This window comes from Ochlerotatus camptorhynchus, unplaced genomic scaffold (assembly GCF_037179485.1).
Source record: "Ochlerotatus camptorhynchus isolate MF236.1 unplaced genomic scaffold, CSIRO-AGI_Acam_v1.1 ptg000475l, whole genome shotgun sequence".
Taxonomy (NCBI): Eukaryota; Metazoa; Arthropoda; class Insecta; order Diptera; family Culicidae; genus Ochlerotatus; species Ochlerotatus camptorhynchus.
In genome coordinates, this window is record NW_027040961.1 from 384,398 (window position 1) to 409,244 (window position 24,847).

Sequence of the window (24,847 nt, forward strand, 5' to 3'; positions counted from 1 at the left end):
GATTAAACTTTCTTTTGATTTTTGAAGTAAATATATGTATAAAACTACCCTAAAATTTTGGTTTGATTCTAAACATTATAAGAAAATTGGCATGACATTTTCGGTGTCGCAATAATTTCGTGTTCGCCCTTTAATGTACGTCCTGTCGACCATTACAATGCATTTCGACTGCACCAACCACTCGCGGTACAGCTTTAGGCGCCTTCCTTACCTTGAAGACATGAAGTCCGGCCCGCTCCATTGCAACATTATGTATTGTTATTTTTTTGTCAATTTTACATAAAAAGGTATTAGAAAGACTTTTGTAGTTTAGCAAGACACTCTTTTTCTTTTAAAATATCGTTTTTTCCTCTATTTTAGAAGGAGTTATTACTAAATTCAATTGCAAAAGTGAGTGAACTTAAATAAGTTTAACTTAAGATAAAGAAAAAATGTATCTCCAGTTTTCCCATTTAATGTACACTGAAGTATGCCCTTTTAAAGATGGCTAAAAAATGTCTCTACGTTTGCCCCATTTTGAGTGGTTGACATTTGAAAAGGGCCTATTTTGTATAGAAAATCTTCAATATCTTTTGACAGTCGAGAGATACAGATTTTATGTTTTGAGCAAAGTTGTGTATTTTGTCAAGTTCTAATAGTTCTTTGAAAACAGTTTTTATGAAAAATATGAAATAAAAAAGTTAGAGCTGAAAGCTGATATTTTTCGGGGGCACCCTAACGCAGTTCAGAAAAAATCTCTTAAATGAAAACGGTAAGAGATACAAAAAAAAACTTTTTCCAACAAAGTTGCGTGAAATTAATCCACCAACAACTTCTATGAACAATATGTTTCTTTATTTTTTATATAAGAAAGTTAGTTTTTGGATTTCAAAAAATTAAAGGATCACCCTAATGTTTGAAGGCACCAAAAGAGAGAATTTTAAGAAGAAAAACTTCACTCAAGACACCAAACGCCTAAATCCTAAAACAAAAGTACTATGAACTTTTGCCTTGCTAAATTCCAATCCTGGACCACTGTGCATTGTCTGCTGGACGAACCAGACGGATGAACTGACCTTCATGGCCACGTCCCGAATCGAAAGGTTCAGATTGCGCTTGAAGTAATCCCTCACCTTCGGTCGGTAGTCTTCGCTTTTCTTCCGCTGCCAGCTCGCCGCTGGGTCGTTTGAGTTGCCTTGAACGAATTTACAACACTGGACACGGTCGAATTGTCGATTCCAAACTGATTCGCGATCCACCTGTGGGACTGGCCTGGATTTTCACGACTGCTCCTATAAGTTTTGGTCGAAGCACTTCTTGCTTGGAAACCATCTCAATTGATGAATTTACGCGAAACTGCACCAGTGCATGCGACTTTTAGTTTTGAAATCCAACACCATAAAAGTGAGGATGTACTAAAAAATATTCCATGCGATTTAACAGGTAGCAAAACGCCATTATAATTTTCACATCATTTCCATCTTCCGGTCGACCGTAACGTAAATTCATCAATAACCACTTGACAGATTATGACGAGATTTTGCACATGTAAACATTACACTCTAAACTAGTTTTACTCAAAAATTCATAATTTTTTACCCATGCAATAAAAAATTTTACACAAAAGAAAGTGTTGCATTTTTTTCGAGTACAACCTTTAAATAACAACCCCTTTTTCTATTGTAGACTTCTCCATTTACCATAGATTCTATTGTGGAAACAAAAAATTCTATGGTTATTTTATTGTGGCGGACAATACGATTTATTGAGAACAGAATACATTCTAGTATATGGTTACAATACATTTAATTGTACCTCTATGATTCTTTTTTTTACGGAGAGCGCTCACTCATCGGCATTGCTAATTAGAGCTAAAATCGCTAATTGTGACCACCTGAAACCTCAAAAGACGGTTGTATGTGTCATACACAAACTTTACCTTACCTTTTTGTATCTTACATATAAAAATTACTATTTCTATATCTGATAGATTCATGATTTCTAAAAGTAGCATTTTAGCTGTAATGAGCAATTGTAAGCCTGCGTCTAATGGTTATTTGAAAATTTTACCGATTTTTTCAACTGTTCAAAAAGCTAAAAAGCTGTAAGAAAATTGGGTCAATCCTTGACATGTCATTGCTCATACACTCAAACTTTTTTTTATAACACCCGGTAGATAGGTTGAGGCTATGTTCCAACCATCAGCGAATGAGGGTGGATTGAAAATTTCTTAAACTTGTATAACCGATTGTGTAGTTTAAAAACAATAGAATTCTTCATCTTCAATTTGACCATGATAAAATTAATTCCTTTCCTGGTATTCTTGAAATCTTACTGGATTATCAATAAAGTAATTGCCCAGCAGCAGCTCAGTCCACACTTCCAAGAAAAAAATAGATTAGTTTCGCGTGAAATTCCTGACAATTTAGCCATAATTTTTTTCTATTAGAATCTTAAAAACAATTCACACATTTCTATACTTAGAAAGGTCAAGTTCAAAAACCGTAGCAAGCACTGCGAGGCGTCGTCGACCTATTTAAATCAGTTTACATATACGGACAATAAAACGAAGCACTGTTAGGATTACCATATTTCTTGTTGATAAGACTATCTCAGCTATGTGTCATGTTGAAAAAAAATCGTTCCATCTTTGCTCTTGGAATAGATTACTTTCTCTCTCTCTCTTCATCTTAACTAATTCTACTTAATTTCAATTCCATCAAGCATCGCTCATCCGTCCATAATGTTTTCCCCTCCAGAGATTAGAACGGGGCTGGTGCAAAGCTGGAAACTTCCGAATCAGCCATTCCATTTCCACACAACTTCCAACCTTTGTCCAACTCGATCCGAAGCCGAATCCATAATCCCGAATCCACCGAAGCGCGCTTTTCCGTCAAAGACAAACCCATAAACTGTGCGTGCCATTCGACAATGAACATTCTGTTTTTATTTTTATTTTTCTAATTCAGCAAAAAAAAACGCCCCGTCCGCAATTATGTCCAGTTTGTGTTTATGGACTGAAGGCGACCAACCGGAATTAATCACAGACATCAGATCGCACGCACCATTTGCAATGTTTTTTCGTCAGTTGACCGTCAAAGCTTACGGGTGAGAGATATCTTAAAGCCTTTGACCCATGTATCTAAACCCGCTGAAGATTTGATTCCACTGCACTAACTGTTACGACCAAGTATCTCTCGAAAGCAAAGAAAATAAGAAGGGTAAAACATGTAAGATATAAATTACCGACAAATGATTCGCAACGATGTGCAACGTTCATAGTTGTGCAGATTTTTCCTATTTATTGAATCATCAAATATCTGCCCACTCTCCTTCAGTCGGAATTTTCCGTGAAACAAGACGGTATCAGCCATCAGAGTTGAAATATGTAATTTTGTTTGCTCAAGCGATTAGTCTGTTGTTTTTGGAAGTCATTCGCCGGTTTTGCTCGCTACTTTATTTGGGTCTCGTTGCTTAGGATTTTTATCTCGCTAGGAATATCTTTCTAATCCGTTAATGGGGAAATGGTTGGATAGGATGCACTTTTAAATATTTATGGTATTATACGGCGCGCACGTATGAATCATGCATCGTGGTGGGCAATTACCCGATTTCCTTGACGTAGACACTTTCTACGAGCAGCTAAATAAGACACTCCGCGACCACCCCGGATGAGAAAACGGTCTTTCGGCTAAATTGTGACTCTAGATGTAGGACTGTTTGTAGTGCAAATATGATGAAATCGACCGGCAATTACCCGACAGATTAAATGGGTACAGTTTAGTGGGAATTAATTTTGATGAGTGAGTTGGAACATTTCTTTCAATTTGCCAAACAGACTAGCAGCTCTGATTGTAGCGTTTATCTTAATTGCCGAAAGCAAAATACAAACATGTGAAATTTGAGCCTCCAGCGTAAGGTGTGAGCAAATCAATTTGAAGACAGAGAGGAAAATTATGCGATTAGTGGGTTGTTTCCCGCGCCTCCATACCAGATCGTGGACATTGTCGCATAAAGCGTAGCCCCTGGCAAAGCTCAATGCAGAAATATTAAAAATCGACTGGCATTTTCAGGGGAAATCCATTGGAATGAACACAAACCTTACTGTTACAACAAATGGACAGGAGTTAGGTAAAATAATCGGGATTAGCAAAGTGTTGTCCCACTTTAAAGTACCACAGTTCCATGAATAAAACTAGTTTACAAATCAAAGTAAAAAAATAATTAACTTCAATGTTTGAGCTATTTATTTCTTTATTTATTTATTGTAATTCATCTGACAGTAGTTGTCTCAATGAATAAAACTTAGATAATACACAAAAAGGCAACAGATAAACAGATTACAAAAATAGTCACAATCTTCTCAATCGGTTTCGAAATTGGTTTGATGTTTCTCCGAATTCAAATGCTTCTTCCACAGCGGAGAATGCCCGAATCATCGCAGACATTTGCTCATGGTATCCATATGCAGTCCGATGGAATCTTGGTTGTAGTATGGATGATTGCCGCAACATCCTTTGAGGAACACGGAAGTTTAGCTGTGAAAGCAGTTGATGGCAGTCCACATCGCCATTTAAAAGTTTCGCTACAAATAAGGCTTGTTGCATTTTTCTTCTGTGTTCCAATGTGTCCAGGTCCAATAGCATGCATCGGTCTGCATAAGGTGGTAAATTCATTGGATCGCAGGCTGCGCAAATCCAACCCCAAAAATCTTTTCTGAACACGTTCTATTCGGAGATCCCCCACTAGCTCATATGGAGACCAGACCACAGATGCATTCTCAAGTATGGGCCGAACTAAAGAGCAATATAGGGCCTTCAAGCAGTGAGGGTCTTTGAAATCTCGTGCAATCTTCGAAATAAATCACAGTTAACGATTCGCCTCGAGGAATAGTGTAGATTGAAGGTAAACTTTGGGTCCAAAAAAACACCAAGATCAGTCATATGTTCTACTCTGCGAAGCATTACATTTTCAATGTAGGATTTAACTCTTAGAGCGGTGAAACATCATCACTGCACACTTTGAAACGCTGATGATGAGCTTATTGCGACGAGATACTCCAGAGGTGCTGGTAAACGTAGAAGAGACACAAGAACCTAGTCGTACTCGAAGAGATCGTCCAATCAAGTAGGAATGTAACCACGACCTAAGTTGCTCAGACGCTCCTTGTCGGGAAAGCTGGCATAACAAAACCTTCTGGTCGATTTTGTCGAATGCGGTATTAACATCAGTATGTATGACGTCGACTTGTGCCTTATCCTTAAATAGCATGGTCAGTTGAAATGTAGTTCTTCGAGCGATTCAGGACAAATTCACTCAAGATGATCTCAAACAGTTTGGACGCTGCCGAAAGACTGATGATACCTCGATAGTTCTCAATATCCCGTTTATTGCCAGCTTTGAAGACAGGAAACATATACAACTGCTTCCACTATGTTGGGAATTTTCCTTGCTCAAAGGATGCATTAAATATGGCTGCTAAAGGTTCTGCTAAGGCAGCTGAGCAAAGGCAGAACACCACTGCCGGAATTCCATCTGGACCAGGAGAATTGACGTGTTCAGTCTCCTTGCTGCTGAAAGTACCATATCCCGAGTTACTTCGAATGTGCTCAGGTTTACTAAGTCACTAGGCGTATCAAAGACAGCAGATTCAGCTTCAACGTCACTTGTCATATTTTTATCGAAGACAGATGCAAAGTGTTTAGCAACCATCTCACACGCTTCGTTAAGAGAAGTGGACTCTTTCCCATCGAGTAGCATGTTAGACGGTATAATCACATCTTTCCTTTTGCTGTTGACAAAGCTCCAAAAATTTCGGGAGCTACGCCGCAAATTCCACTGGACTCAGAGGATGTGTGATTTGTACAAGGCACTGTTAAGTTTAATGTAAGTGATACTGGCACACTTGAAGTCACGCTTCGTGTCAGCTGTTCTGTGACGACGTAGCTTTCTCTGCACTGTGTTACGCTCACGCTTCAGCACTCTAAGCTGAGGAGTACTCCAAGCTGGGGAAATTGGTCGTCTTATGAGAGGAACATTTGATTCCAACCAATGTTGAATAATGCTACAAAAACGCACAGTCATCTCATCAACATCAATGCACTCAAACACATCGGCCCAGTCTTGATCAAAAAGCTATGACTCTTATGTGAAATCGAGCGCTGAATCCAATAACACCAAATTAAGGGAAACAAAATTTCTTTCAATCAGCTGAATACTATTTGTCAGTGAGATTAGTGGTATCAATGGCGTTCCGTAACCTCACTTTTTACCTGTGCACCAACTTTCAAAACCAGATGTAATGCCATATTCATACTCGAATCGGTTGAAAAATACACTTAATCTTCTAGTTTACTCGATATCTATCCATGGCAAGCAATTGATAATTGTTTATGTTTTAAGAGATGATGCACAGGTAGATTGAGGTTAAGGAAACGCCACTGAGTGTTATACTACCCATAATCGCATAACAGTCTCATATGTATAGGAAATCAAGCAAAAGGGGGACTGATATGCAATTATGGGCAGTATAGGTGTTAACTAATAGTTTGTTGAATTTTTTTTAAATGTTTTGCAAATTTACAAGATAAATTGGATTGCAGCTTAAGGAGGGAGTACACTTTGATTTTTCAAAAAAATGCATTTTTTTTTTTTGGCTTAAAATGTTCCTTGGGATGTATACTTTAATTTATAAAAGACTCCAAGTCCACCAGAATATTCCTTACCGCTTTACGAAGCGATTTCCTAAAGCATGTACCGGCGCGCTGAGGTTTTTCAAACTGGCGTGGGAAATAACTCTAACCAGTTATCATCAAACTTGGATATCGCCTAGATTTTCTTGTTAAGAATTAAATTCTGCTTAGAAATACGTATCCACATTTTCGATTTTGTCAAAAATGGATTTTTAATCCACGATTTTGTAAGCATTTTTAGGGTGATAAAATGAACTTTTTTTCCTAAGGCCACAACTTTTGAAAAAATTAATTTAAAAAAAATCGGAATACGTATTTCTAACCCAAATTTCATTATTAATCAGGATTTTTGTTCGATTTATGTTCCCGGATCACATGAAAAGGAGTATTTTCCCACGCGCTTTTTCCGACTTCCGCGACCTGGTGCACCGGCCACGGGGAGACGCCAATTGAGTTCAAAAAAAATACAAATTGTAGTTCGAAGGATGACTAATAAATGGATTATAACATATTTGCCCTCCCTGAGTGTTTTATTGCTTAAAAAAATTAACGAAAATGCCTTACTTTTTTGTCGTTCAAAGTGTACTACCCCCTTAAAACACAATAGAAATGTTTGTAGTAGTGGAGTCTTGAAGCCAGCTAAAAACCAAAGAGAATCAGATATGAAGGAGAAAAATCGGTTGTTGGTTAAGTCTTTGTGAATTTTTAATTGAAAGTAGGTATAACTTAATTATTTTTTTAAGTTTTTTGTTATTTTGAGATTTTTTCTGACTACATTTTTGGATTCAGCGCACGATTTTACATGGGAAATGACCATCAGCGTACAAAGTTCAAATATGCTGTAAACTTGTGTAATTAACCGATAAACCGATAACCGAATAAACCTGGAAGCATTAGCGGCGCCCTTGGTGTAGTGGTAAGCGTGATTGCCTCTCACCCCATCAGGCCTGGGTTCAATCCCAGTCGGCGCCGCCGGGATGTTCTTAGGCATAAAATCTCTGATCATGGGGGGGGGGCGACCCCGGCATAGTGGTTAGCATCCATACCTCTCACGCCAAAGTCACGAGTTCAAATCTCACCCCCGGACAAGTCACGAATGACCCAAGAGCGTTAAAGTGACTATAATAAAAAAAAAAAAAAAAAAACTTTGATCACGCCTTCTTTAGGAAGGGAAGTAAAGCCGTTTGCCCACGGTTCATGAGTTGATGGGTCGATAGGAAGGGTCCAGGTGTGGGAGCTGCTGCCCTGGCGTCGGTAGCATCCCGAGCAAAGTAAAATAACAACCTGTTATCATCCTGAAAACAAGTTTTTATATTCTAGATATCAGTTTGTTTTCAGTTGTTATCACATATCTAATTTAGTTATCAACCTCGCCTAATTTTGATATCAGTTGTTATCATGAAAGAAAATGAAATGAAGCAAAGGTTAGTTCAAAACTAACAATATTATCCGCATGGTAAGAAATAACCCGAGCAAAGGATTATACCAAATTGATAACAAGTTCTGATACCCGGTTTTCAAGATTTGATAAATGAACATGTTATCATATCGGTTGAATAAACAGCCAACATAACAAAACAATTATCAAAATAATACTCGTTGGATATCACAAAAATAACTGATTCAGTTATAAATAAAAACAACTTGATAACAAATCCTGTGATCCATGCGAATTTTTTCAACAAATTTCAAATCATTTTATCGATTTGGTATTAAAGCCTTAGGCTGATAACTGGAATATGATTGGCAGTGTTTTTTTTTTCTTACCATGCGGATACTATTTCAAGCTTTGAACAAATATTGCATAATTTAATATTAATTAATGATAACAACTGATAGCAAAATTAGTCGTCAACCTTGACTAAATTAGTTATGCGATAACAACTGATAACAATATGATATCTGGAATAACAAGACTTGCTTTCAAGATGTTATCAGGTTGTTATTTTACTTTGCTCGGGAAAAACACTGCCAACCATGTGTCATATATCAGCGTAAGGCTGTTATACCAAAACGATAAAATAATTTTAAATTTGTTGAAAAAATTTGCATGGATCACAGGATCTGTTATCAAGATGTTTTCAATGATAACTAAATCAGTTATTTTTGTGATATCCAAGGAGTATCATTTTGATAATTGTTTTGTTATGTTGGCTGTTTATTCAACCACTATGATAACATGTACGGTTATCAAATCTTGATAACCGGGGTTCAGAACTTGTTATCAATCTGGTATAATTCTTTACTCGGGGAGTCAATGAAGCCATGCTTCTTATTTGGTTTTCATCGCAGTGTTCCCCTGGTTAGGTACGTACTTTTGAATACCATAGTCCCGGTTGTAACTTTATTTAATTTGTCGTTTGCTTCTTTTCTACGCCATTCGCCACCGGGAGCAAATTCAAAAGCTTCTCATTTAGAGTGCACCTAGCGGAAAGCAACATTATCTAAGCGCACCACTCTTTCTCCGTTCCGTTTTGAATTTGCCTCAATGTGAATTTGTTTTCATAAATCTGTGCAATCGTTATCATCAATTAGATAAACTGTAAAGTTTACTCTTTGCGCTCAATTTGTGAGGAAATAACAAGCCGGGTGTCCAATTTCATTTACATTTACCAATGTTACTATACGTTATGATTATTATCGTTAGAAAATAAAAACTTTTTTTTTGTTTTAATTTGAGCAGTAGAATCGATTGGGGAACATTGTGGCGCTATTTTATTGTAATTCAATATAACAATTTGTAAGGCATTTTTTACTATTTTTGTTTAAATGTGTTCATGGTATTCCAGAAAACGCTAAATCAGGGTGGCCAGTGAATTTTCATTTTAAAATTCCCCGTTTTTTCCCGGTTCAAACCTTAAAATATTCCCGGTTTTTATATGTTTAGTAAAAATAATGATTGCAATATCACGTTATTTTCGAGGTACTAAGGTACTGAAATTCTTTAAACATAATAATTTATTGAGTCTATCATATTTTATCCATATTTTGAACATTGTATATTATCAAACATATTCCAAAGCATGAGCATGATCACAGCTATTATACATTTATGAATGTTTTTCATGCGTTATGATGTTTTTTTCTTAAGGGGACCATATTGCTTCTATCTACCCTAAACCTTTAAAACAATTTTAATTTCTATGATTCTGAGGCTTTGACATGTATTCCGAGACCATGGGGCCAACATGGTCTTAAAATATGCCATTTTTTTTAGAGAAATCAATCCTAGATCTAGAAGAAAAAAATGGATTGAATTTTTTTTTTCAACAATATGAAGCTGAGAAAAATAGTCAAAATGTGGAATTTTGAAAATTTTTCTAGATCTCTGATTTGGAAAAAATATCAAGACTCCAAATTCGGAGAAAAAAAAACAGTTGCTGGAAAATTGCGTGGTCTTGGAAAAATGTTCAGGGTTCTTATAAGATATTTTTATACAATTTTGAAAATTTGAAATTCTAAGATGAACTCGAAGAAAAATTCAACGGAGCTCTTTTTTTTTTAACTAGTTTGTTTATTTTGTAGGCTCAATCGCGTTAGCTTTACGGAGCCGGTAGTTCATTGTTCTCTGTTTGTAACAAAATTCACTTAATTCTATGTCTAGTAGGAGTTGGGTCGAATACTCGCGGCTTACTCGAGGTTAGAGAGGTACATTGTCGAAGGATAGGATAAGGGGAGGAGCTTGAGGGTAAGGTTTCGTTGTCTCATCAGAGCGTTGTCGCTAGTATGAACGGTAGTGCGGTTCTAGTTTCGTCTGGAGTTCGACCGGCTATGGTGATCAACGGAGCTCTGACAGGAATCCTAAATTAATTCTAGGATTAAGTCCTGTGGAACTCTTAGTAGAATTGCAAAGGAGCTGTGGGGAGAACTTCAAGGAGAATTCCTATGCGATTCAGAAGAGAATTGTATGCGGATTGTGAGGAGAATAGCAGTTGAATTCGAAGGAGAATTTAAAGAGTTTTCTGATAATAATTTCAAATGAATACTAAGGAAGATTCACAAAACAACTTTAAGCATGATCCGAGAAAATTCCAAAGGAATCGTGTTCTGTTCCAATATGTTAGGGCAGGATCGTGGTTTTCCGGCGGGGTATTTTGGGATCACACACGGACACTAGTCGCCAAAAAAACGGAATGGAAAAATCTGCTGAGTAGGCACGCAAGTTCACCAACACTTTATTTAATTTAAAAAACGAGCTTTATTTCTTGACGGAATTTTACTAACTCATTTTTCCCCCCTTACATTGTCTATTTAAAACCTACGTTGTATTGGAAACATCTAAACATCTAATCAACTTGCATACAATATTGGCAGTGCTGTACTAGAACTGCCAGCACTGCCTGCCTTTATGGGCAACAATCAGTTTGAGAACTGTCATCGCCGCCACCTGAAGAAAAATGCTGAAAATTTTAAATTAAATTCTTATGAAAATTTCACGAAAATTCAGCACAGAATTGCAAGGTATTCTGAGGAGAATTTCAAAGAATTTCTGCTCAGAGTTTTGCGAAAGGTCAAATCATTTCAAAGGTTTAAGATAATTAAAAGCCAAATAGCCCGTTTTTGAGCTGAAGAAATCATTAGTTATTCATCTTTTAATTTTTCTTTGAATATGTTAAGGTTTATTGATTTTTCCCAGTTCTCCCGTCAAATTTCCGGCTTCTTCCCGGTTTTCCCATCTTTTTTTAAAATTCCCTATTAATTCTTGGTTTTCACGGGTTTTCCGGTTCACTGGCCACCATGTTAACGTTAGGAATTTTCACCAGACAAATATTTGTATCATCAATAAACTCGGATGACTTCGAATTTGTTTATATTATAAAAAAATACAGTGAACTCTTTACAACTCGAGTTATAGAACAACAATCCCATCACAGAAGGCATGAAATTCAATTTTACTATGGTTCTATAGAGCCTCGGTCACTTCACGGTGAAGTGATTCCCATTTGATTTACACGGCAATCACTTCACCGTGAAGTGACACTCCTACTGTAGTCAATTTTAATTTGCAAAGCATTTAAATTTTAGATATAGAGGCGAACCAGCCTTTAGGCTGAAAACCTTTTAAATAAAGGAAAAAAAAATAGTAAATTTATACTCAAAGATCCGACTCCACATCCTTGAAAAGCAAATGAGATCGTGTTGCCAAATACGAGAAGAAAATGTATTTATTTTTTTCTGTTTTTGAATACAGTTAGTTTATCAATAAACATACTCATGAAAACTTCAAAAAATCGGGAGCTCAATACTTCATTTGAAAGCATTTTTACTAATGAATTGAAGTATGTTAAAGTCTGGAACGCGCAAAAATTGGTAAACTTCTGTTAAAAATTCATAAAAAAAATCTATAATACTGCATTTGGAAGTTGAGTGTATATACAATAATGGTTTCTATGATGAGCAAGAGGAGCAGCGTTTTTAAAATTTTGCTCGCGCAGCAAGAGAATCCGACGTTCTCACACGCCAAGTTGGCAAAATTGCTGGATGTGGCCAAATCGAGTTCGGGGAGCTTCTGTAGACCGCCAGGAAGCCTGGAAGCGGTGGCAATCGTAATCTGGACATGGTAGCGACGACGCAGCGGGCCAAGAAACGAGCCGGATTGTAGACGTTTAAGAAGGTGAAGGTGGCGAACCGAGATTACAAACAAAACACGCGGTCCCGAAAGCTGTATACGAATCTGCTCACAAAGTTCGACTTATGTGAAGGCGGATTTCAAGCAGCTTCCGGGACAGGAGTTTTATACCGGGAAGGTGGCTGAAATTTTCAAAACCATCAAATTATCGAAGTTCCCGAAAAAGTATCTCGTCTGGCATGCCATATGCACGTGTGGTCTAAAAAGCGGCATTTTCATTACTACGGGGTACGGGTTACTACGGGTACCCAAAAACCACAACCGTCCCAACAGCCCAGAACTCCGCACTATCGAATGGTTATGGGCCTTGGTCAAACGGAATCTCAAAAAAACTAATAAATCCATGGAAAACGAGCAACAGTTTAAATCTAACTGGCGTTCGGCGGCGAATAAGGTCGATGAAACCACTGTGTAAAATTTAATGGAAGCGGAAGGCACAACAGTTAGGATTTGGCAAACCAAAAGAATAAACGAACATTTCTTCCTTTAAATATATGAATTGAACTACCAAAAGAAAAATAAGAAGATTTTTGTGATATGAATTTTGACTGAAAGAAACGATTTTTTGTCGACCAATTTTTGCGCGTTCCAGTCTTTATTGCTTCATTACCATCTTAAACACTTTTCGTAATATTGTTAATGCTCACTGTAGTTTAATTACCGACTTACTCAACTTTGAAAAATCACAAAGGTTGAATGTTGGTTTAGGGTGGCCCAAAACAATCCTGGGGGCTCACCCTCCAAATGATAGTCAAGGATGTTACAAAAAAAAACTTTTGTATGGTGGCAACTCCGAAAAGAACTTTTGAAAAAAGTCGATTTTTCTTAGTCATAACTGAACATTTATTTCTAAAGCATTTAAATTTTTCACACATTCCTTGAGGTCTCTACTAAAAGAGAAAAATTTATCACGGCCTACTAGATGCTTCGTTTTGTCATATTTTTTTTTTTAATTATCAGAAATCAGAAATCATCAAAAGTGAGTATCGTAATAATTTTCTGGAGAAAGTTCATTGCAGTCACATTTTTGCATACTTCTATTAAAATCATTACATATTTGCAATGTAAAAAAGCTCAAAAAATAAGATTCATTTATAAAGGTAATCAAGTTAATAGAAGGAGCATTTCTTTGTGTTATTAAAGGTGCTTATAAATGCCAGTTTTTAGATTAAACTCGTTAAAAATTCCAGCTAATCAAAAGTATATTGGAATGCCAAATTTTAAAAATAAAAAAGAATCTAATCATGTTCGTATTGTACTAATTTGTTCGATCTTAAATGTATGCACAAATCGTATACGTAAATAGATGGTTTACGTTAGATAGATGATGATTTAATAGAATTTTATCAGAATTTTTATCAGTTCCAATTGTAATTCGTTGATATACCCACCTATGATTACTTTAAACTTCTGCCCAACCCTTAAACTTTCCTTGATCTTTGCATTTTCGTTTCCAAATTTTCATACTTGTAAGTTCTGAGTAAAACAGATGGGAGGCTTACATGATTAGTTTTATTTTTTCTAAATTAGGATTCCCAATGTACTGTGGATGAGTTGGACTCTTGAGCGAGTTTGGTCTACAAACTGATAATTATAAGCCCATAATTCTTAATAACTCTGAGAAAAGCTGTATTTTGCTTGGTTTACAAGATTATTTCTGCAAATGAATCATACTTATTGAGCGTTTTTGTAAGACATTGCCAATATAGATTTAAATGAAAATATGCGAAAATATGACTATTCTATCTCCAAAAAATCGTAATCAACTAATTAACGATCAACAATAGGCATATATTTTCCTGGACAAAGTTGTTTATCATTAAAAAAAATCGTTTGACTGTATTATTCAATTAAAGCTCTTATTTCGATGCGCACTTTTGATGGTAGAAAGATATTATGTACCTAAAAATTGTGGTTTCTGAATTGAAAAAAAAAGAAATGCTTTAGAAATATTAGTTCATCTATGACTATGATGAATCGATTTTTTCAAAATTCTCATCGGTGCTACCACTAAATCACGTTTTTTTTTCAGAGATACCGCTATCCTTGGCTATTATTTGAAAGGTGAACCCCCAAGTTTTAAGACAAAGTGTTATTTTGGGCCACCCTAATGTTGGACCAAATGACTGCAACATTTGCGGAAAGTATATTCCAACCATATACAGCGACCTTTCCACAATTCGATATTGAAATGACCTTCGAGTCATAGAATTATCGTGTTATAGAATATCAATCCCATACAAACCCGCTATCTCAATAGCCATGAAATTCATTATTATCATGGTTCTATAACTCGATATCGAGTTAGTGGACTTCGAATTGTAGAGAGTTGACTGTACTTTTATTGAAAATATGCGTACCAATAATTAATGAAGTAGATGTTTTAGGTTATGGCCGGTTTTCGACTTCTGTGCAGCGATTCATCCCTTGTGATGTAACATATTCTTATAAATAAAGTGATTTTTGCATTAAAAGTTATTGTCAACCAGTTTTAGTAAACAAAATAGATACTTTTAAACGTTTATCTACTAATAAAATATTGTTTACAAACAATTATTAGCTTTAAATTAGATCTCAACTAAATGGAAGAAATCCATTCCGATTAGTCTCATTCTGAAACTTAAATTCATCGTCAAAAATAAAAATAAAAAATAAAATGTTGTAAATGAAGATTTTTTAAATAAATCTCTATTGGGAGTAGTTCTTGCCGCCTACGATATGGTATGTTGTGCTGTTACTAGCTATGTAGGCTATCGGGAGGCCAATTTTCGCACACTTCTTCGCCGTTTTTCTAATATTTTTGGACATACCGAAAACTGCTACTATTCGACACTAAAATATCTGTTCCGAAAAGTGCTACTTTCCGACACATATTTGAGTGCACAATAGCTATTTATGCAACAAGTTGCAAAAAGCTCATTTTTTTTCAGCACGAGCTACATAGGGGAATTTACGTATTCTCGGCAACCTAAGCAGCGACACTGGCGTGCGCAGGGTGGGGCAAGGTGGGGCAATTGCCCCACCTTTTATAAATAAGATTTTTATTTCAACATTTACAAAGCTATGATATAACTTGATTTCTTGATAACTTGATTTGAAGGTAAAATAACTTCATTTCATAATATAAGAACACTGAAAACCTTTGAGATGGTGCCTGAAAATAGCACCAAAAAGGTGCATGAAGGAACAAACTTCAATGAAATTTTTTGGTAAAAAAATTACACCACAGTGGAGTGGTGCATACAAAAAATGTCTGGTGTAATTTTTTGTTTCAAGGTGGTTCATGGAGGGTTAAAAGAAGAAGTAGAAAAAATTCACCTTCGGATGGTAAATCGAAGAAATAGCTTTTTATTGAATATTTCTGGCGTTAAAATATCATCAAGGTGGTACATGGAGGAACTAATCAAAATGAATGATTCTGGTGGAAAAATTGAATCAAGCCAAAAATTTTGAGATGTACATTTAACTGAAAATTTCTGATGGAAAGTTCGCATAACTGTGGTGAATGTAAAAGCAAGGTTTATTCATTTTTTCTGGTGCATAATTTGCATCGTTCTGATGAATGCAATCAACTTCAAGTGCAGGATATTTTGCAGGCTTTAAAGAATTTAGACGCCTCAAAAGGTCCTGGACCTGACGGAATTCCTCCAGTATTTTTAAAAAGTCTAGCAATGGAACTCACTGCTCCATTGTTTTGGCTTTTTAATATGTCACTGGAATCCGGAACCTTCCCAAAAATATGGAAAAGCTCATTTTTAGTACCTATTTTTAAATCTGGCCGAAAATCTGACGTACGTAATTATCGTGGAATAGCCATTATCTCTTGCATTCCAAAGCTTTTCGAGGCATTTGTAAATGAAAAATTATTTCTTCAAACCAAAAATAGAATTACTGACATGCAACACGGCTTCTTTAAAGGACGTTCGACCTCGACAAATTTACTTGAATTTATAGACTATTCATTAAATGCAATGGATAATGGAAACCACGTAGAAGCTCTCTATACAGACTTTAGCAAGGCATTTGACCGAATTGACATACCAATGCTTCTTTTCAAATTGAAAAAAATTGGAATTGAGCCAGGACTCCTGAAATGGCTTGAATCATATCTAACTAACCGCCAACAAATAATTAAATTCAACGGAAAGAAGTCGACCCCAATTCAAGTCACCTCAGGAGTCCCGCAAGGCTCTCATCTGGGACCTCTTCTTTTTATTCTGTACGTAAACGACATTTCCTTCATTCTCAAAAAAATAAAATTGCTAATCTATGCCGACGACATGAAGCTCTTTTTGGAAATAAAAAATGATGAAGACATCAATATATTCCAGAGTGAAATACACATATTCTACACATGGTGTAAAAAAAGCCTATTAGAACTGAATGTAAAAAAATGCAACTTAATATCATTTAGCAGAAAAAGAACACCATCAAACATTTCAATTGCATTAGGAAATCAGAATGTAGAAAAATGTGAAAGAGTCAGGGATTTAGGGATTATCTTAGACTCCAAACTAACTTTCATAGACCATTACAATACAATTATTCACAGGGCAAATAACATGCTAGGCTTTATCAAGCGCTTTTGCTATAACTTTCAGGACCCATACACAATTAAAACACTATATATTGCCTATGTGAGGTCAATACTGGAATATTGCAGCATTGTATGGTCTCCATTTTCAATCACGCACGAAGAAAGATTAGAATCAGTACAAAAGCAATTTCTATTATATGCCCTTCGTAAATTAGGTTGGACATCATTTCCTCTTCCATCATATGAAGCACGCTGCATGCTTATAAACATACAAACATTAAAAGAGCGTCGTGAATATGCAATGGTTTCGTTTGTAAACGATATCGTTTCGCAGCGCATTAACTCAGCAGAACTTTTATCAAAATTAAATTTTTATGTACCTACTCGACAACTCAGAAATCGAAATTTATTTGCCGTAACCCATGATCGCACAAATTATGCAAAATTTGGGCCACTAAATCGCATGATGGCGTCTTACAATCAATACTGCGAAACCATTGACTTTTCAATGTCTTGTTTCAAACTAAAACAATATTTTAACTCCATACGGAATCATAACTCGTAGGAAGTAAAAATATAATAGCTGACAATATATTTTTTAATATTCTTAAGAAAAACAAATTTGTATATGTATTTGTACTAGTCTACATCGGTTGATGAAATAAATAAATAAAAAGCTTCATTGACAATTTATTGTGGAAAATTTGCACCATTCTGGTGCATGAAGAGGCAAAGTCTGAAAATTGCACCACAAAGGTGCATGGTGAAACAAACTTCACTGACAATTTTTGGTGCACCGTTGTGGTGAATGGAGAAGCATGCTTTACTGAAAATTTATGATGCAAAATTTGAATCGCTCTGATAAATGAAATGAACGGAAAATGTCTGGTGGAAAACTTGCACTGGTCAGGAAAATTAAGGCACAGCTATATTGAAAATTTCTGGTGGAAAATCTGCACCGTTCTGGTGAACGGATGGAAAAGCTTTTCTGAAAATTTTTGGTGTTTAATTTGCATCCTTCTGCTGAATAACAAAATTCAATACTAATTTCTGGTGGAAAATCTGCACCATTCTAATGATTGGAGGGAAGCTGCTTTACTGTAAATTTATGATGAAAAATCTGAAAATAGGGGCAAGCTTTATTTGGTGGCAAGCCTGCAACATTCTGATGTTAGGAGAAGTAATCTATATTGAAAATGTCTGGTAGAAAATGAAAAAAAAAAAAAATGTGCACCAATCAGAAGATTGGAGAAGCAATTTGGTCAATTGAAATTTTCTGGTGTAGAATTACCTGGGGACAAGTTTGTATTGAAAATTTCTGGTGTAAGATTTGCAACAAACTGCTGCATGGAGGGGCAAGCTGAATTGAAAATTTCTGAATTAAAAATTGCACAGTTGTGGTGAATGGAGGGGCAAGCTTTATTGAACATTTCTGGTAGAAAAACTTCAACGTTTTGGTGAATGGACGGACAACTTAAACTTGACTTCTGAGAAGAACCTCAAGGGTATTGAATTCTGAGGACAGTTCCAAAAGAAAAAAATTCTGAGATTGATTTCATGAAAATTCTGCGAATAATTTCTAGTGTATCCTGCAGATAGGTCCAAGATAATTTCGAAAATAATACCGAGAGAAACAAATTTTGAATGAAATTCCAAAGGGATGTTGAGGAAAATTTCAAAGGAATTCCGAGGATAATTTCAAGCTCATTCTGGAAATAATTTCTGGAGAATACAAAGGAAGTTCTTCTGAAACTTTAGGGGAATTTCAGTTCCAAGGTGTTCTGAGAAAAAATCATGAAGAGTTCTAGGTATAATTCCAGTGAACTTCTGAGAAGAATTTCAAAAGAGCTCTTAAAAGAGTTCTAAAAATATCCGAGAAGAACGTCAAGGATATTGAATTCTGAGGACAGTTCCAAAGGATTTGTGGGAAGTATTCCAAGAAAATTATGTGAGTATTCCAAGAAAATTATGCGAATAGTTTCAAGATAATTCCGAAAAGAATACCGAGAAAATTAATTTCTGAGTGAAATTCCGAAGGGATTTTGAGGAAAATTTCAAGGGAGTACCGGTAAGTTCTAGCTCATTCCGGGAATAATTTCTGGATAATACTGAGTTCTTCTGAAACTCTAAGGGAATTTCAGTTCCAAGGTAAAAGTCAAGAAGAGTTCTAAAAATAACTCCAGAGGATTTCTGAGAAGAATTTTAAAAGAGCTCATAGAGTTCTAAAAATTTCGAAAGGAACCTCAAGGAATTCTGAGGATGGACCCTTTCGCAACTGTACAAAGTTTAAAGACAGCTTTTGGATTCCCTAATTTAAAAGTGGGTATTAGTTTGCCATTGAACCTTGGTCTATTATTGTCTTACTAAGAATTCGTCTAAGTATCATTTCGGTTAAAGCCCTACTATCATAGAGGTAACTCTAAGACTAGAAGGTCCCGAAATAACGTGCTCAACTTTTTGGCTCAGCTCTGGTACTCTCTTCGGTCCCAAGCTAAGCGATTCACCCCTCGAAACATAGGAAAAACCAATAACCCCTCATTTTATCTGTCAAACTTTCATAGCGAATCAAAACAAACATTGCGTTGTACTAGAATTTCGACTAGAATAGGGTACGTTAATCGTTTGCTTGGGATCAATAGGCTACTAAAGTGGTGAGCCAATTTAAAATCGTTAGTTTCGTATTGATTTTTGCTACTATTGCAACCATTTGACGAACCGATCATCATCAACATCGTCGATGAGATTAAATTGCCAATTCCATTGGCTGTCTGACAAAAAGTTTGCATTGCAGAAGATGAACCACCACCGGAGCAAAAAATAAATAAAATTAGCTAAATTGAACACTAAGGAAACAGTGGTGGGTGGACAGCAGCATCCACCACGCACTTTGGAGTATTCCCCATCCCCAGGTTAAATGCACCATAGAAATAAAAAATTGCCCCTCCTTAACAAGATTCCTGTGCACGCTAGTGAGCAGCGACCTTCTTTCTATAGCCTTTTTCTCCAAGGAACGCACAGATATGCAGTATTGGTTTGTTTACAATCTTTTGTTGCCAGCTGCTCTAACATTTTCAGTCGAAAGAATTGTCAAAAACTGTTTTGAAACGCTTTTACAAAGCTCCAATCTTCTCTAGTGAGAGCGAGTATTGTCGGCAACCAGTTTTTTTCGGCAACCGTTCCATTTGAACTGCATGTAAATCTGCTGTTCTATTATCGGCAACTCGAAATCAGCTACAATTTGTAGTGCGTGTGTTGCATTTCAAGAAAACCTTGCTAGATTGCTTTTTCTCAGTGGTAAAAATATAGTCAAATTGAAGCTGAAAGCATAAATAATCGTTTGCATGCATTCAGCGAAGTGTTTTCGTAAGAAAATCCAGTGAAAATAGTGTTTCAATTTGGGTTGCCGAAAATAGTCTGTCATGCCGAAGCCGTCATTTCCCCTATAACATTTTTTGCACTCAAAAGAGTGTTGAAAAGTAGAACTTCGGCACTGGGTGCTGAAAAGTGAAACTTTTCGACACTGATACTTTGGATAGGAAAAGTAGACCATTGCGTTATTCAGAATACTGTCGAAAAGTGACACTATTCAGCGCTGAGTGCCAAAATAGTTATTTATGTAACAAGTTACAAAAATCAGTTTTTTACAGCGCGAGTCGTACATAATTACAACGAGTGCTGAAATAAAATCGAATTCTGCAACGAGTTGCATACAATATTCGTTGGAACCCAGTGCCGAAAAGTTTTAATTTTCGACACTCTTTTGAATAACATAACGGTCTACATTTTCTAACTAAAATATCAATGTTTTTGAGTGGAAAAAGTGTTGTATGCAACTTGCTACCTAAATAACTATTTTGGCACTCAAAACTGTGTCGAATAGCAGCAGTTTTCGGTACAGTAATAATCCGATTTTGCCGGCCCCCTGTTTGAAAATCTTTTCCAATGTTCTACGGAACCCATACGCTTTTTCAGTAGTCTTATTGCACCAAAGTATATCTGAAACTTTCATCTAGAAGATGAATGACATGAATGAATAGTGTGCCATAAAATTACACGGCGAGGAAGAGAGCATAATTTGGTCTCACGATAGCGTACATAGCTAGTAAAGCCACGACACACCATACCGTAGACAATGAGTTCGACTCCCGGTCCGATTGAGGTCTATTGTGGCCTGTAAACTTTCTCGACAAAAACGACAGTTAGAAAGACGGATCTGGCTCACTAAAAGTGAAGTAACGACTCCAACAACTACTGACAAATCACTGTCCACGAAACGTTTGGAAATATTCAAACAACATATAAAAATCGATGATCGAATCAAACTAAATGTATCGCTCCATAAAACCATAAAATCACTAAAATACCGCCGGTGCAACGACGATTTTCACCGGAAGAAAGTGACCGCTCTCGCAGCGCGGGCATCAAAACAGTCGAAAATAACTCACCCAATGCATTACAGGGCGCTCCTCCGTGCAAACTCCCATGTGAGTCGGTGGCTGGTTGATGTTGACCGGTACTACTCCCAGCGGGGTCCTCGCACCGGGTACCCCGTGTTCCGTCGAATGCAACGTCACCGTTTTGGCACTGCACTGCGGTCACAAGAAGAAAAAGAAAAAGAACAGCAACAAACAACACTTTTCCCCCAACTGATAGTTGCCTTCGCACACTCAGAGACACTCAGCCTTCTTTACTCGGCTTCAGCAATACAAGTATTTGCTGTGACTATTTTTTTTTTTTTCCTATTGCAATATTTTTTTTTTCCAACACTCCTTTCACTGCGCGGTCATCAACAATGGTACAACAACAACCGATGCGTTTTCTATGAATGAATTTCACTACAGTTTCGAATCAGATAACATCGCACCCGGTTTTCTTCGAATGAACTATTTTTCCCCGTCGTAGTGATCCAAAAGATTTGGCCATAAAGCAACGATTCACTGAAACTGTCAATGCACCAACCCGGTCTTGTCTATAACCGTCGATGGCTTGATGGATGGATGGCTGGATAGCTGCAAGCGCTAGATGAAGTTGTATCGATAACTCCACACTACAGTAGATCGCACAGTTCCCGTGCATATGCACTCACTAGCAGGGTATCACTTTCCACTCCCACCTTGTCGGATCGCTTGTCCCGAGATACGGAAGGCCCGTCGCCGCCGTCGTCGTTGTCGTCGTCTTCGTCTCCGGTGGGAGATTGCTTATCTCGATTGTTTTAAGAAAAGAAATTAAAGCACACCAAAAAGAAGAGAAATTCACGATTGATGCAGCAGCAGCAGGAGCAACGGCAGCCGGTTTCGTTCCACGCTCTCGCGATGATCGATTTTGTCCCGGTGACACTCGAGACCGATTCCAGATAACGAGCAATTTTCAAGAACTGCCTTCGCAGGCTGTCATTTGTCCAAGAGACGTTCTCGCTCGAGGGAACCGGTCACTCTTATCGATTTTTTCTCCTTCCTTACTTTTTTTCTCGTGTCGTCTCGTCTGCGGATTTCTTCTTGGCCACAGTGGAATCCCACAATCATGCCACTTTCACTCTCACACCCGCTCAGGATTAGGCCGAATGGTTCCGTAATATTTCTGGACAACGATCCACTTCAGCCGATAGGATCTTCAAAAACTATCGATTTTGCACCACAGTATTGAACCGATTGAACGAAATCGCGAGCACAGTTTTCACACAAACACACGTAAACACTGTCAACGGGAAAAATCCATTGCGTGAGTTTTTCCCCAAAAAATCCTTAGAGATTTCCCTGGATGCACCACGCCAAAAGCAGCATCCTATGGAGCGAAAAAAATATCGTAGGCACGTCGCACACTGAGCACTACCGCACGGCACCCTAACTTTTTGGTTCCGTTCCGAGAGAGAGCGAGAACAAACGAAGAACCTACACGCATGCGTTTGACGCTTTCGACTGTTTGAAGAGCGCGGTACAACTGCGGGAAAATCAACACCGCACGGCTGGGAAGCGGTCGAGAGCGAACACCGTGCACACCGGTCTCAGGCACTGCACACGCTGCACAACGTAAACACGCACACACAGTGACTCATTTTTCCCCGTGATCATAAAGTCCACCCTTGACGGTGTATTCGTGTAAACAAACGTCGACGCGAGATGCGAGAGCATAGCGTTTTCCCCAATCACGTGCCACCGTTCAGTAGGCGGAGCATCGGTGGAAGGCGTGACTCAACTCCATGTTTACTATTCCTCTACAGCACACCAAAAACTCCGCTCTCTTCGATTCCATTTTCTCTCGCCGGAGGAAACCAGTTAGCAGCACACACACACACACACACACACACACACACACACACAGATCTAACCTCGAATAGAGTAGAATCTCCTAAAACCAGTTTTCCACACACTGTGCACCCCCCTTTTCACCTTTTCGGACACTCTCGATGTGCTCTTTCTCTCCAACTCATGCAGCCAGTCAGCAGAGGAACTCCTTTGCATAAAAAAAACGAAAATTTATGAGCACCCAAACATAACCACACAATAGCATGAATGAATTTTCCGTTTTTATTATCCTCTCTCTGTTCGCCTGTCTACTCCCGCCGTTTGGTTGACAGCCTGATCCCATAGTAGGAACCTAACCGATACAGCAGGCACAATGTGTATTTTTATTTTTTATTTATTGCGTCGCCAGGGATTTCTCCTCTTCTGTGTGGCAGTGGCGTTTGGATGTTCCTCTCTCACATTTTGCTATAACGTATTTATGCATTGTTCCGCGCGTTTTGTTTGGTTCTCACTTCTTCTTTCGCGCTGAGATTTTTTTTCATACCCAGCCCCAGCATCATCTAGAATTCAGCACCTCGCGCCGGTCAGTGGTTGCAAAGTTGCTTGATGGAAATCAAGAACTGCATATTGCGTGCATTATGATTGGAAAAGTATGAGACAGGCGATGCACAATATGTCATGTCAAGATCTTTGATATGTTTTCTTGTGTGTTGCATTAATGTAGGCAGACGGCTTACCCAAATTTATACTTCGATGGAAAGTATGTCTACCCTAAAATCAGTAAACGACTATTATTCAAGTTTGAGTAAACTCCGGTAAACTGAATAAAATCAACCCAGTATTAAGTCACGAATGACCCAAGAGCGTTAAAGTGACTATAATAATAAAAAAACAGCCCAGTATTTTTTTGATGCATGGAGGCAGGGTTTTAGTGAATACACATAAATTTTTTCGTCGAGATTCCAATAGCCGAGTAGTTCTGCAATTTATTTTGCTGAGATTCGGTAAAACAATTTCCGAGACTCAGCTAACAAACAAATAGGGTAGAGCACTACTTCGTCGTAATCGCACATTTCCGTTCTATCGATCAGAAAAGATCATTAATATCAATGATTTCACCATGCACAAATCTATAATAAGTTTGATCAGATGCGTTAGTTCATTAGCTACAACATAAATCCTATTAGAGCGCATTGTATGAAAATTTACGCTCATTGTTCACGTTTAGTTGTTTAAAAAGAAGCGCTCCTAGCGAATCCTCCTACGTTGTGTCCGACGCTTATCCGTCCGTTGCTCGAAAGCTTATGACGAAGAAAACGATTTGGCAAGCGTTTTTATTATCGCTGCTCTTCTCCTCCGTTCCATTCATTAGTGAAATGGTGAGCGATCCTCAAAGCATTGAGCTCGCTCATGTGAGCATGCGCAATGTGTCGTTTGTTTGATTTGCGCTCTATCGTTGCGACCGTGTTTGAGATGTTTCGTTACATTTGTTTTTTTTTTATGTGACCCCCAGTATACAAATTAAAGACGTAGTCCTACGTCAAAAATAGCAGGTTTATTTGGAAATTTCCTCCCTGTCAAATTTAAGTTAAAATTCACCAAATGGAACACAGCCACACAGATTGAATCTAACATGTGTTCGATTTTGACGTTCTGGTTCTATGGGATTTTAGGTATTTTGTTTAGGCCGCTGCCATACTGAGACCGAAGAGGCACGCCTAAACAAAATACCTTAAATCCCATAGAACCAGAACGTCAAAATCGACCA

At 37.4% G+C, this 24,847-nt stretch overlaps 1 protein-coding gene across 2 annotated transcripts in view; it reads right to left on the reverse strand.

Annotated features, from left to right (window-relative positions):
• Nucleotides 1-22,784, reverse strand: part of ap (apterous) — a 294,145-nt gene extending 271,361 nt beyond the window's left edge. For both annotated transcript variants that reach the window (XM_065235377.1, XM_065235376.1), the window contains exon 1: nt 21,283-22,784. In XM_065235377.1, coding sequence (XP_065091449.1) covers nt 21,283-21,321 — 39 coding nt within the window. In that variant the 5' untranslated portion in view covers nt 21,322-22,784. The remainder of the gene's footprint in view (nt 1-21,282) is intronic.
• Between the last annotated feature and the right edge of the window lie 2,063 nt (nt 22,785-24,847).